At 37.6% G+C, this 15,193-nt stretch overlaps 1 protein-coding gene across 3 annotated transcripts in view; it reads right to left on the minus strand.

Annotated features, from left to right (window-relative positions):
- Positions 1 to 899: 899 nt before the first annotated feature.
- The window catches only part of LOC309889409 (nipped-B-like protein), a 192,859-nt gene continuing 178,565 nt past the window's right edge, over positions 900 to 15,193 (minus strand). For 2 of the 3 annotated variants that reach the window (XM_082782223.1, XM_082782224.1), the window contains 13 exons: positions 12,886 to 13,026; positions 12,468 to 12,561; positions 12,203 to 12,357; positions 11,852 to 11,942; positions 7,791 to 7,964; positions 7,049 to 7,239; positions 6,302 to 6,409; positions 5,163 to 5,363; positions 4,625 to 4,771; positions 3,263 to 3,558; positions 2,763 to 2,937; positions 2,262 to 2,447; positions 900 to 1,704 (listed from right to left, as the gene is read on the minus strand). In XM_082782223.1, coding sequence (XP_082638349.1) covers positions 1,339 to 1,704; positions 2,262 to 2,447; positions 2,763 to 2,937; positions 3,263 to 3,558; positions 4,625 to 4,771; positions 5,163 to 5,363; positions 6,302 to 6,409; positions 7,049 to 7,239; positions 7,791 to 7,964; positions 11,852 to 11,942; positions 12,203 to 12,357; positions 12,468 to 12,561; positions 12,886 to 13,026 — 2,325 coding nt within the window. In that variant the 3' untranslated portion in view covers positions 900 to 1,338. Of the gene's footprint in view, positions 1,705 to 2,220; positions 2,448 to 2,762; positions 2,938 to 3,262; positions 3,559 to 4,624; positions 4,772 to 5,162; positions 5,364 to 6,301; positions 6,410 to 7,048; positions 7,240 to 7,790; positions 7,965 to 11,851; positions 11,943 to 12,202; positions 12,358 to 12,467; positions 12,562 to 12,885; positions 13,027 to 15,193 lie in introns of all 3 variants that reach the window. The other variant, XM_082782225.1, reaches the window with a different exon arrangement.

A 15,193-nucleotide genomic window follows, 5' to 3' on the forward strand; every position in this document is an offset into this window, starting at 1 on the left:
ATTGAGGAACATGTTTTATAGATAAATATACTGAAAACACAGCAGGGTTTAATATTCCCCTAATTCCCCTATTTGTAAAAAAAAAAAAAAAAAAAAAAAAAAAAAAAAAAAAAAAAAAAGTATAATATACAAACATAAAAAAAAATATTGTGAAGGAATGTGACATAATTACCCAGATTTGTACCCATTCACTCCTCAGATACTGGTGGCTATCTCCTTTTGACATAAACCTTTATATCTATTAACCCAGAGACATGCATATGTGGGCAGTTAGCCCAAGCAGAATAGTCATTCAGCTTTCCCAAAATTTAAACTATCATAAATTACCATTTGGACAGCATTAGAAAGAAATCGAAGCATACAAGGAATAAACTATAGTTTCTTTTTATATCAAAATGTACTCTTGAAAATGTGTTTGGCACAGTGCTATATTATATAGTTAACACTAAATATTGCAGGATACAGTAAAACCCTGGAGTTAACTTGTGTTTATATCCCTTAAGGGATAAAACTAAAGATACCAATTATTCAGAAATCAGCCTATACAAACTGTATAAACAATATCTTATGTCTTGAATTGAAAACCACTAATATAGTAAATATTACATAAAAGACTGCAAAATAATATAAATGGATTTAAACAGATCTTTACAATAAGAAATTCAAATGGAAACAGACAAGTAACAAAGAGAAGTAAAAAAATTTATTGCAGTATTCATTCCACCAGATTTGCTGGGGATCCCTTTTCTTGTAGTATTTCAGGGTGACCTAATACATCAAAATCTACATTTACAAAAACTCCTCCTGCAAATAGGTCAGAGATACTGCATGCTCCCCCCCCCTCCCCCCCCCCTTTTTTTTTTCCTTCAACAGAATAAATTATATATCCAGGAGATTATGCCATTTTACAGCCTGGAAAAACAATGCTTCCCTGGAAACTGGGCTAAGCTAAAGAAAGCCATCCGCTGCTAGGTTAAACTTCAAGAACACTTTATTAAGAACATTAACAGACTAATTTCCAACATTCACTTGTTTATTTTTTTTTTTTTAACAGAAATTGTTTTTTTTTCAAGATATAAACATTTTTTTTGTTAAACTATAATACAGTGGGAGTAAAAATGAACTGAGAAGTTTCTGCTGCACAACAGCGAAGGAAGCTCCCACAAAAAATGTTTACCAAACATTTCCTTCTTGTTTTTTTTTTTTTTTTTTTTTTTTTCTTCCTGTGTCCCAGGTCCCATTCTTACTTTTCATTTAACTGTTTGTTTCCAGAAAGTTGATATTTCAAGTTTTTGTGTTATTTCAATTCCTGCAAATTTGGCTGCATGTACAAATTCATTAGCTGGAAGTTCCATCCTTGGCAGCATACAGCGATCGTAAAGTCTGAACAACTTTATTAGTCAGCTTATTAGCACTTGTTAGAGCAATTTTTTTGTAAATAATGTCTGACTCTTTAATAGTGTCTACCCAAGGCACCAGTTTGCGGCCATCACGGCGCTTAGCCTCAGTCCAGGAGCCACTGTAGGAGCCTGCCATCCACTGAACACTGAAGCCATTGCTGGTTTTCTGTACTACTCTTGCAATTTGTGGTCGGTCTTTGTACTTTGGACAGCAAATAGCGATGACATCCATGACATCAACACTTTCATTCATCTGTGAAGCCAACTCTGTAGAGTCTGAATTTCGTTTTGACCTTCTCAATGACTAAAACATTGGGGGGGAAAAAAGACCAAGTGTTACACAAAAGAACTTTAGTGAAATTATTGCTTTTATTGCTTTTAATCCCTTGACGCCGGGAGTTGGGATTTCCCAGCACACATTCCATTGCCGGCAATGAGACGCACCGCGACCGCCAGCGCCAAGGGGTTAACATATCCTTGTAAAATCACATACTCTTAATTTGTACCCGTGTCTTTATCTCTTATTGATATATAAAATTATATATACACATGAATAATAAAGCTACATAAAAAAATGGCAACAATAAAAAGGATAACACACAGTACATTCCAAAGGAAAATTAATAAGTTTTTATGCTGGATAAATCTCATTTTCTATTTTTTTTTTATTATTGTCTTTTCTGTTAAACTTTCTACAAAAGTTGTATAAATGCTTAAGTAGAGAATCTCTATCTACAAAATGCTTTCATGTGGATTACATTACTTGGTGTACATTTAATATAATAGATTGACATTTATAAGCACATAAAAATCATTTTACGTAATACGCTGCGAAATACGTTGACTCCTCCTCCGCCTCACCCCTGAAGTGCCTCCTCCTCTATCCTCCCCATCACTTTCATCATCCTCTGTCTCAGCTGCATTGTTTTTAGGGCTGCCTCCTCCAAGCAGCGAAGTAATTGCTTTGTTCCGAGCATTTGTGCTAGCTGACACCTCTCCATCTTCTTCCTCTTCATCAGGATCCAAATGTTCCATAAGGAGTTTAAACTATACATTAAAAAAAAAAAAAAAAAAAAAGATCCACACTGTAACTTTAAAAATAACCGTTGATATAACACTACATTAAATTAAATTAAATGGAAAGATAAGGAAACAGGGTAAAACATATGGCAGACAACTTCAAGCTTGAACAGCTCATGTGTTCCTGAAAGGAAATTGTGAGTTATCAGAATATCACATAAGATTACCAGGAACATAACATTTTGAAATGTTTGTCTAATTCATTAGCATCTACTTTCAAGTTTGTACTGTGTTAGCCAGTTTAAAAGAGTTATAGATTTTCTGCTGAGCAACTTTACTTACATCTAAGTACTGTTTTACTATACTTCTCTTCACTTCTTCAGTGATCTTAGAATTAGCCATATCACTCTGCAGAAAATCCAGAGTTTGTTTTGGATGGAAATGCACTCCTGTCTTCCTGTTTATCGCTTTATCATAAACTTTTGCAGATTCAGATGGAGAATATTTCTGAATTTTACTGTTTAAAGAAAACAAGAAAGAAGAGTTTTTAAGGAAATTCTAAAATAATTTCAAGGAAAAGCTTTTAAAATCTTCAATATAAGCAGTCATACTTTCATTATTTCATCTACAATAGACAACCTAATAAAAAATTAATCATTGCTTTTTCTAAGACAAAGTTTCTGTTTCATTACATTCAATGTGTTACATTTATGATTTTTCTCTTACATAAATCTATTGCTTAAACAATTAGTTACAATAACTTTTTTAAAAAACTTCCAAACTTAATCCTTACAAAGAACCCACTAAATTACAAGATCAGGCTATTATCTAAGTATCCTTACCTATCAGAGAATCCACAGAGGTTCTTTAAATGCTGTTTCAGCATCAAAAGTAATAATATGCCTTGCGAGACATTTGCAAATTCAATTAAAGGAGCTGAATTTTCTGGTAAACATTTCATCACAGCATTTATATCATTTTCTTCATCAGAATCTGAATCAAAGTCTACTCGTTTCCGTAATCTCCGAGGCTTAGAAGCTTCCTCTTCACTTTCACTCTCACTACCACTGTTACTGTCACTCTCAGCCTCCTCGTCTGATGAAGACTTTCTTTCCTTTTTTTTGTCTTTCACCATAGACTGTGACAGAAAGAAATTAACACACGTTCCAAAATTAGGGTAAAGTAGCATAATGTCTGTTTTTAGAAAATCTTTCCAAAATCATAATTGGCTGAAATCAGCAAGAATTCCCTGAACAATATAACAACAACAAATAATTCAGAACTCGATATTCAAAGATTAAAATTATTTATGGAAAAAAGATGCTCAATTTCCCCCCTGACCCTGACCCCCACCCCAAAAGAACTGATCCAAAGACTACTCCCCCCCCCTCCCCCCAAGTGGGAGGTACTCCACTGACACTGGTGCCCAATCTGAAGAATCTGTCTTTTTCTACCAGATCAAAAATCAACTTTGGTGGGGTGAGAACACAAAGCAGTGTACTTTCCAGGCATCAGCTCTGACTTGTAATTAGTATCAGATTGGAAATTCTTGGAATGGGTTTGCTTCTTAACAGCTTGGACCTTTTATCATTAATCATTAAAGTTGTCCAGGAAATGAAGAAGTCTGAGAAACAGAGGTCTTTTTCTTACAGGGTTGTGTATTGCCGTAACAACAGATATTATACCATGACTGGGGTTCTTAAATACCACCATATGAAATGAAATACAGCACACTTTTCTTGCAGTAAACAATGTATTTAAAGTCTCTCAGGTGACACACATGCAACTACCATCAGCTACTTGAGAACAAAAAGAATTAAACAGCAAACTGGATTTTATTATTCAAACAATCACAATAAACCAGTATTTCATGATGATTCCAGGTTCATGTACTTCCAGATGCATGCAATTTATTATTATTCAGAAATATTAGGAAATGATAGGTATTTAATAATGAGATCTCAAAATTTTCTTTCTTTTTTAATAATGTAAGCAGAAACGTAAGGAAAGGTTTTTAATTAGTGTCTTCCAGATCCATGCCAGAACAAAAAGGGTTATTTGTTTGTTTGTTTTTTAACTAATGATTACAAAGTAATGCTGCTCATCCATATCATAATAATGGTACTGTACTCACTGAAAAATTGACCAAATTATAGAGAAGCTTATGTTGCCACCATAATATAGTAAACTATAAAGACACATACCTCTTTAAATGACTGTAGTAGGTTGCTACCAGAAACTGATAGTGTAATGTCTATATGATGCATTATAAACAGTGGCTCTTCCTGTGTTTGATAAGGAAAACATGCTAGATTGTCTGCTATGTACAAGAGCATATTCACCTCTGTTTTCTGGAAGTTAAGAATAAATACAAAATTATAAGCGTACCTATAAATACATTGGATTTATACTCTTATCATATTTTCCTAACAGTCTAGAGCAAAAAAACATAACAAATTTTATTTTAGATATCTTCCACCTGACACTACAGAACATATGTAAAATTTAGCCATAACTTACATTATTTTTGATCAATCCAAACTGGGTATATAGAAAGATATAGAATGATGCAAAAATAACAAATATTATATATGTAAATACCTCATATTGCAAAGCAAAGCAAAACACAATAGGGAAACAAAGTTATCAATATTTATGTCATAAAAATACATTGTGAAAGGAGAATTTAAGCTTGTACTGCTATTTGAATTTCTTTTGAGGTGAAAGAAATGTGATGCTTACTGCAGTATCATCAAAGAGGTTGAGTAAAGAAATTAAAAATGCTCGTCTGTGTTGACGGTTTCCTCGAATCAGAGAGTATAGGTGTGAACACAATGCACTGGATGATTCATCGTGTCTAAAACCTCTTACAGGATCCTTTGGGCAGGTATTGATCGCCTGTTGCACCTGGTAAGACATCTTCATACCAGCCACTGCTTTCATCTGAAAAGTATTTATTTTTATTTAAACCATTGCTTTCAAGCAGTGAAACTGAAACATATAATATCTTTTTTTGCAGTGGAAAATTAAACAAATGCCTGTTAACAGAAACTACAAACTTTTTTTTTTTTTTAGCTTATTTCCTTTTAAGTGGCTGCTCATCCGAAGTTTAACTTTCAAACATGCACTGCAGTGATACTACCTCTTGAGTTGGCAAACATTAAAACAGAATTTGTGGCAGAAATCAAAGTGTCTTGTGAACTGCTTTCACCATTCATTCTATGTTAGAAACATATACAGCTAATCTATTTACCAACTGCAGCAAAGTATTCCAACTTAAACTACTTTCAAGAATACTGAAATGTTCATACATGAACAGAATATTTTACCAAATGTGTATGCTTATGTCAGCTATAGTGAAACCAATACTGAGTCCATATTAGTGCAAAATAACCAACAAAAAATGAGATTTTTATTTTTTTATTTTTTTGCAGATATCCTAGAATTTCCAACAACTTCCTATGCTATGCTCCTTCAGCTCAGATTATAATTCATAAAGCCTCAATATCCTAAAATCCTATTTTGAACGTGTTCTTCTCCCTAGTCTACTGATAGAGGTAAGTTGTTGCTAAACATTACAAAACACCTGTCCTTATCTCTTATCAAATAAATGTTCGTGTACTATTCACTGTGCAAAACATTGTGAACTATAAATTAAAGACAATTTTAGACTGGAAGAGATGCTTCAAATTATTACATCCTATTACATTATTTCTATTTCTAACAACAGAAATCTCTGATCGGGGAAAGAGTCAGGATCTTCTTTACAGCTGCTTATAGTTAATTTGTTACTTGATACTATTTTTCTGCAGCTGAGGCATATTCAAGTGTTTGCTATCAGCAAACAGTATTCTGTAAAATTTTAATTTAGAATTACTTACATGAATGAACCCAGCATATTTTTTGTCTATTTCCACCAACTGCTGGTCAGCTTTGTTTCTCATAGAGGGCTCTGGATCTGTGCCCATAGCAATTAAGTATGGCACACACTTGAAAAAAAAAAAGAAAAAAAAAAAAAAAGAATTATTCAGAGTCATTGTACCACCTCTTTCTCACTCTATCTTTGTTCTTCCATTGTTCTTCCAGTCAGAACACTGTTGTTCTTGTATTCTGACTACTGCAGGAACTAGAATAGGAAACTATGCAACTTCACCACCTGACTACTTTTTGCAAGCACATAGTGCAATATACAAGAAAGACCAGCATTACAAATAATGATAGAAGTTGTGCAAGGTTTCAGGTAGCATTCCTATTTATCTCAAATTCGAAAGTCAATTTACAGTACAAAAAATGCCATTAAAAAAAAAACAACAAACAAGCACACAACTTATGACTGAACATGCATGATGGGTGCAGCATTAAAAATTATAAAAAATATTATGTAAGCAAAGAATAATGGAGATGATGACTGAAGACAGTTCCAACATTGGCTCTGGAATTTCATAGTGTTTGGAGGATATGGGGATTGAGGTGGAGGCAAGCTAACGCAGTTTCCAGTATAAAGAAACAAAAGAAGGGAAAGGCCTGGCATACACCTGAAATTATAACAGAAAAGTAATACTATCTATCCAATGTCGTCCCCCCCCAAATACTATTCCCCCCCCCCCAAAAAAAAAAGCCTACCATACCTGAACAGGATGGATGAGACCCTGGTTTAATGTCAGTGCAATGACGTTTAGAGAAAAGTGGCGTACACTGGACTGGGTATGAAAGAAAGCCTCAAGGACCTGTTTGAGATATAGTTGCATGATGGAACTACTCATCCCTGAGGAAATATCACCCATTTCTTTCAGGTCTTCCTGTTTTGCTACTTTTTTCCCTGTAAAAAGGACAAAAACAATAACACTCACCACAGTATAATCATTTACTTTGCCATTAGTTGATGCATAGTGATCTTTAAGCTTTACAATATATACACATTTAATCTGTCTTAGAATGTGTTTATGATCTCATGAAATGTAGAACAATCTGATGGTAAATATTCTTCAAGAAAACTGAAGACATGACCTTAATTATACTCTTTTTCCTTAAAAAAAAAAAAGTTTTTAATTTAAATTTTTTCTTATTATTTCTTATTTTGTATCTGCAAATTAACCTTAGAGAAGATTTCGATGAAAAGCATTACTAATATCATTACAGCAATTATGTATTCTGGATTGCTTCCAGAATTTATACATCTTGAAAGTTAATAATAACCTACACTTCTCAATACACCTATGCACATAATGTTTTTTGAAAATTCTCCTAGGATACTTTGCATACAGTATTACTGATAGATAACAATCTTAAGTGATTCAGTTCACATACATAACTGTATGAAAAAAGTTAGATTTTGAATGCCTCATTAGCACAGAAGAATTTAACACTTACACTCTCTGTCTGCCTGCTGCATACGTGTATCCTCCTCTTGCAAGTAGGTCTGGAGGTTTTTTAACACCTGGATTTTTAAGTTTACTGAACAGTTCTTATCTGAAAGAATGCTGTTGTACAGAGTCTTTACTTCCTGTTCAAACATTAAGCTTGGGTGCTGTATAAATGCAAATCCTAAGGGGGGGGGAAGAGGAAATATTCCACATTATCATCTAGAAATTATATTTCTATTTTTTAAGTCTTGTTTCAAAATACAGGTATGAAATTTATCCCCTCCCAATTCCTACAACAGAATAACTTTTTCTAATCCAAACAGTATTGCTTTTTCATATGGACACCATCCAAAACTTATAAGGAGTTCTATCAGCCATGAAAGCAATACTCTTGATAAAGACAGGGTGCTGACCTAGGGAAGCTGCAGTAAGAAGAGTCATACAGGTCTGGAAGCAGTGTAGTGGTCAGTATCTGAATAATTAGGAGCTCTCCAAGGAACCATCAAGGAACAAAAATCAAAATGTTATATCCTCGACTTGCCTTGCAAGTACACATTGGGAAGAGAACCATAATCAGACCTTAAAAGACTTACAGTTAAGCTTAATCATATAATCCTAGAATCATCAAGGTTGGAAAAGACCTCCAAGATCATCTGGTCCAACCATCACCCTACTACCCCGACGTCACCCACTAAACCATGTCCCTAAGCACCACGTCCAACCACTACTTAAACACCCCCAGGGATGGTGACTCCACCACCCCCCTGGGAAATCCATTCCAATGCCTGACTACTCTTTCTGAGAAGAATTTTCTCCTAATTTCCAACCTAAACCTACCCAGCACAAGCTGAAGCTATTCCCTCTAGTCCTATCACTGGTTATCTGTGAGAAGAGGCTGAACACCAGCTCCCCACAACTTCCTTTGAGGTAGTTGGAGAGAGCAATAAGGTCTCTCCTGAGCCTCCTCTTCTCCAGACTAAACAACCCCAGTTCCCTCAGCCGCTCCTCATAGGACCTGTGTTCCAGGCCCTTCACCGGCTACATAGCCCTTCTCTGGACAGACATGTTCCAGGGCCGCGATGTCCTTATTGTAGTGAGGGGCCCAAAACTGAACACAGTGCTTGAGGTGTGGTCTCACCAGAGCAGAGTATAGGGGGACAATCACCTCCCTGGTCCTGCTAGCTACACTATTCCTGATACAAGCCAGGATGCTGTTGGCCTTCTTGGCCACCTGGGCACACTGCTGGCTCATGTTCAGGCAAGCATCAATCAGCACCCCCAGATCCTTTTCCTCTGCACAACTTTCCAGCCACTCTGCTCCAAGCTTGTAGCGCTGCATGGGGTTGTTGTTGTGGCCAAAGTGCAGGACCCAGTACTGAGCCATGTTGAACCTCATCCCATTGGCCTCTGCCCATTGACCCAACCTGTCCAGGTCCCTTTACAGGTTCTTCCTACCCTCCGACAGATAGACACTTCCCCCCAACTTGGTGTCGTCTGCAAACTTGCTGAGGGTGCACTCAATTCCCTCATCCAAGTCATCAATAAAGATATTAAAGAGGATGGGCCCCAACACCGAGCCCTGGGGAACACCACTGGTGACCAGTCACCAGCTGGATTTCACTCCGTTCACTGCTGCTCTCAGGGCCCAGCTGTCCAACCAGTTTTTAACCCAGCTAAGGGTGTAGCTGTCCAAGCCATGGGCTGCCAGCTTCTCCAGGAGAATACTGTGGGAGACCGTGTCAAAGGCCTTGCTGAAGTCTTGGTAGACTACATCAACAGCCTTTCCCTCATCCACCAGGCAGGTCACCTTATAGAAGGAGATGAGATAGTCAGGCAGGACTTGCCTTTTATGAACCCACGCTGACTGGACCTGATCCCCTGGTTGTCCCGCAGATGCTGTGTGATTGCATTCAAGATGACCTGTTCCATCACCTTTCCTGGCACCGAAGTCAGGCTGACAGGCCTGTAGGTCCCTGGGTCCTCCTTACAACCCTTCTTATAGATGGGCATCACATTAGCAAGTCTCCAGCCATCCGGGACCTCTCCAGATGACCATGACCACTGATAGATGATGGAAAGCGGACCAATAATCACATCCGCCAACTCCCTCAGCACCCTTGGGTGAATCCCATTTGGCCCCATGGACTTGTGACAGTCCAGGTGGAGCAGCAGGTCTCTGTTTCCACCTGAATTGTGAGGTGGTTCTTCTGTTCCCCATCCAAGATTTCCAGGTCGGGAGGCTGAGTACCCTAAGGATAAGTGGTCTGGCTAGTAAAGACAGACGTAAAGAAGGCATTAAGAACCTCAGCCTTTTCCATATCCTCTGTAGTCATGTTCCCGCCTGCATCCAGTAAAGGATGGAGATTCTCCTTGGCCTTCCTCTTGTCGTTAATATATTTATAAAAACATTTTTTGTTATCCTTAACCATAGTGGCCAGGTTCCCTCAACAGGAGTGACACATCCCAAAGCAAAGGCTAAGCCTGTTAAGTGTCCTTACTGAAAGGACACACAAATAATTACTGATAGGAAAATATGCATTCTTTACGCGACATCTTTATTTTGTATAAATGTGGAAATAGCTTGCTAGTTCTTTTCACCTTATTGCTTCATACAAATGTTGAATGATTTGACAACTTGGCTCAATTGCCTGTAAGGTAAAATTTTGCCCTGTCTACCACATGTCCACACATACAACAGCTAACCCCAAAATAGAACCAATATGTAGATGAGATCAATATATCACTTAAAGCAGTGTTCTGAGGTTTAATTAAAATAAAGATCGAGGTGCTTACAGGCAGAGGAAGAAAAATCTGAAAAAAAAATATTGATAGGCACCCCCACCTTCTCCCCTTCCCCCAAACTGATCAGAGTTCAGTCTCTAAGTTAGCAACATTGTTGGCTAATGCAATATTGTCAACATCCATGAGTAAAGTAATTATGTCTATGGTTAGCATGGTAGCCCATGTCCCATGTGCAATATCCTGTATAGGACAATTACATTTGACTAAACTACAGAAAGTGTTGTGCACCTTGATGCAATGCCTAGAAAAACTCCAGTTAGTCCAGAACACCATGGCATTGCTGCTGCAACTAAGACAACTCTAAAGCCATTAATTCTGCTCAGCTGTCTGAAATGGATTCTCACAGAATTTCAAATCAAGATTAAGTCTTGGTTCTTATCCTCAGAGCCCTTACTAGTCATCTAAAAAGCCACCAAAACAGCAGCATAAGAAGGCAAATTATTGTCCATAGTTAAACTATAGCTCACAGTTAAATTATAGCTAGCTCACACACGAGAGAACTTTCTTTAGACCAAGCCATAAACATGAACTGAACTCTTCCAGAAACCAAGGCCTATCTGCCCAAATGGTTCTGCCCAAAAGGTTCTCTCACAGGTACAGATTCTGTCCTTGAGCAGAAGACAAATGTGATATAAACCACTCAATGGCAGTTCATGCATTACTGCAAGTCACTGAGATACCACACTAATGGCTTCAGATAAATAATCGATTTAAAATTGAAATACAGTCAAAATCCTAAAAAGAACAGTGATATTTAGGCTATGTCATCATCTCAATGTCTAGTGAAATCTCACAGAACAACCCCCAGTTGTTACAAACTGCCATAATTCCCTTAACTCCTGCAGAAGATCTGGCCCTTCACTTAGAATGCTCAAGATTTTTCCAGCCCTTTATCTAGTTATTCTTTAACCATGCCTTGAGGACTGAAAAAACAAACAAACAAACAAACACCAAAAAAAAACACAAAAAAACCCACAAGATTTGGAGCTAAAAAATACTTGCATCTCCATTACTTTTGAAATCCACTGCTTTTTAAAACTTGGACACGCATCAAAAAGGCATTCACTGTCAAAAGCATCCACTCTACTGCAGAAGTATACAACTAGCATCCCTTTGACTTCATTTCTATAGCAATTTCTCAAATAAAACATGTAGTAAAGTTTGATTTTAAATAAATTCCCTGCCACCACATAAATACATAAATTCCTGCTATAATGCATAGGTGTTTACTATAGCAGAATAATAAAAATTATTAATATTTCTTACCCAGGCCAATAATGGCTTTTGTCTGTACTTCTTCATCTGAATGCTTTGTGAAATACATCAGCAGTTCAAGTACTTTATCCTTAATGTTAACCTGAGTAAATTGCAACAAAAATAACAACTGTTTGAGGATGAAACGGATGCTTTTTAATCTCTTATGAAAACCATAAATATCAAAAAGAAAAGAGAAACACAATCTTACTACATAGCCTTTGCACATATTTACAGACCAAAAAACATCCTTCTATGCATTATGAAAAAACAGCACTGAGCAACTAGGAATACTGTGTTTTCAAATAAAAGTGGAACATTCAATACACATAAGACTTGGAGAGTAAATACAAGTTATTTTACCTTACTGTTGCCCTTAAAATCTTCCTGATCAAAATCAAAATGCCGACATAGAGCTCCAACAGTGAAAAGTGATCTGAGGAGTGCTGGTTTATTGGCAGTAAGTATTGTACTGTTGGGATCTTCTTGGTGTTGACTTTTTAATTTTGAAAGCGCACCTACAGTAAGATAAAAGTTTTAATGACAGTATATAAACAGGGTGCATCCCTAAGACTTGTAGCCATAACTGAAAAGTGAAACTTACATGTTGTGACTTGACTTCACTTACCATAGTATCTATTAAAACAGGCCCACACAAATTTATAGTTCTGAGTGACTTTATTCACAATAGCGCCAAGACAGCTCACACAATACTGAACAACCTAGGAGCAAGAAAGAACAAATGAATTACATACTTAGAAATTAAAATTGAGATTTTTGTGGAGATATGTAGAACTAAAACAAACACTCTAGCAGTCTATCTCCTAGACTGCTCTGAAAACCTGCCCAAAGTCATAATCATTAAAATATAGCAACAACACATACAAACTCCAGTAAACCAAGAACATTGTTTATTTCATGGCTCATCGGTCCTACGACCAGCATAAGCAACTTCATAATGAAGATAGACTTCCATTAAATCAAAACCATGTATGTCACAACATAAAACTAAGTCAACAACTGAATATTAGCAATTAAAATCTTACCGTCATGCCATATTTGATGATGAGTTTCATGAGGTCTTCCTCAATAGTGGCAAGGAAGGTCTCACTTGGGTGCTCCATTAGCGGCACTACAAGCTCTAAGATTTTTGCAACATTACAGATCACCATGAAATCATTCTGGGTCTGAAACAACAGTGTTTATAGCATTTAACATTTCTGTATATGTTACATATAAACTGTCTGTAACTGTTATTAATATGCACTGATAGTCACAAAATCCCAGCTCTTATGTAAGATATCACTAAGGTATTTAGTAAAGATTTAGAATGTTATTCATATAGTTTATGTATGATATTAAATTACTTATTATTATGAAAGCTAGTTCTTGTTTTTTTTATGGAACCTCCAGAAAAAATAAATCTGTAGAAGCAGAATTTCACCTTTCATCAAGGCTGCATGCACACCTGAAAACTTTTGATCCTGATAATTTTATTATATATATATATATACATGTATATATATTTAAAGAGTCCTACAACAAATCTACAGAATGCTTCTTGATGCACACTAGAGAACACACAACACCTGGCAACAGGTATCAGCAACAAATAAAGTTGTGCTATGGCTGAATGTGGCTTAAACAAAATAGACAATAATGTGCACTAACATAGAAATTACAATTAAAACGATTACTAGTTTGCATAATCATGAATTTATATATATTGTGAGAAATCTACAGAAAACATTTTTTATATTTAAATATACAACCTGATACAAATGGACTTTTTTTTGACAAATCAGGCTCACTGATCACGATAGGATAATTCCCATATGCTACAATCAAGCTATTTAACATATTCAAGTTGACAGTGGTGAATTTATTCTACAATTCATCTCAACCTGTGTAAGAACAAAAGCGATGTAACCCACTAAAGAGATATTGCAGCAAGTAAATGATCTGATACCCCTTTCCTATACTGTTAGACAGGAAACAGCTCTAAAAATCTGCTGGAGATGTGCCTAGAGAGTGCTTCAGGACCGAATCCAGAAAATCATAGGACCATAGAATATCCCAAGTTGGACAGGACCCATAAGGATCATCGAGTCCAACTCCTGGCACCACACAGGTCTACCCAAAAATTCAGACCATATGACTAAGAGCACAGTCCAGACGCTTCTTAAACTCCAACAGGCTTGGTGCCTTGACTACAACCCTGGGGAGCCTGTTCCAGCGTGCGACCGCCCTCTCGGTGAAGAACCTCTTCCTGAAGTCCAGCCTAAACCTCCCCTGCCTCAACTAGTCACCATTCCCGCGGGTCCTATCACTGGTGATTAAGGAGAATAGGTCGGCACCTGTCCCTCCACTCCCCCTCGCGAGGAAGCTGTACACTGCGATGAGGTCTCCCCTCAGCCTCCTCTTCTCCAGGCTGAACAGGCCAAGTGACCTCAGCCGCTGCTCATGTCTTCCCCTCTAGGCCCTTCACCATCTTTGCAGCCCTCCTCTGGACACTCTCCAAGAGTTTCATGTCCTTTTTGTACTGTGGGCCCCAGAACTGTACATGGTACTTGAGGTGAGGCCGCACCAGTGCAGAGTAGAGTGGGACAATCATTTCCCTCGACCAACTAGCACTGCTGTGTGTTGTGGTTTAACCCGGCCGGCAGCTAAACACCACACAGCCATTCGTTCACTCTCCCCCTCCCTCTCTGGGATGGGGGAGAGAAATGGGAAAGTGAAGCCTGTGGGTTGAGATAGAGACAGTTTATTAAGACAGGAAAAAATAATAATAATGATAATAGCACTATTACTAATAATGTGTACGAAACAAGTGATGCACAATGCAATTGCTCACCACCCGCTGACTGATGCCCAGCCTAACCCCGAGCATCCGGCCCCCTCCCCCGGCTAGCCACCCCTATATATTGTTCAGCATGACATCAGATGGGATGGAATACCCCTTTGGCTAGTTTGGGTCAGCTGTCCTGGGTCTGTCCCCTCCAAGATCCTGCTGCACCCCCAGCCTGCCTGCTGGCAGGACAGAGCAAGAAGCTGAAAAGTCCTTGGCTTAGTGTTAGCACTGCTCTGAACAATTAAAACATCAGCATGTTATCAACACTCTTTTCATAGAATCATAGAATATCCTGAGTTGGAAGGGACCCATAAGGATCATCAAGTCCAACTCCTGGCACCACACAGTCCAAACGCTTCTTAAATTCAGACAGGCTTGGTGCTGTGACTACTTCCCTCAGGAACCTGTTCCAGTGTGCGACCACCCTCTCAGTGAAGAACTTCTTCCTGATGTCTAGCCTAAACCTCCCCTGCCTCATTCCTGCGGGTCCTATCAGTGGTGAT

This window comes from Aythya marila, assembly GCF_965140915.1.
Source record: "Aythya marila genome assembly, chromosome: W".
Lineage (NCBI taxonomy): Eukaryota > Metazoa > Chordata > Aves > Anseriformes > Anatidae > Aythya > Aythya marila.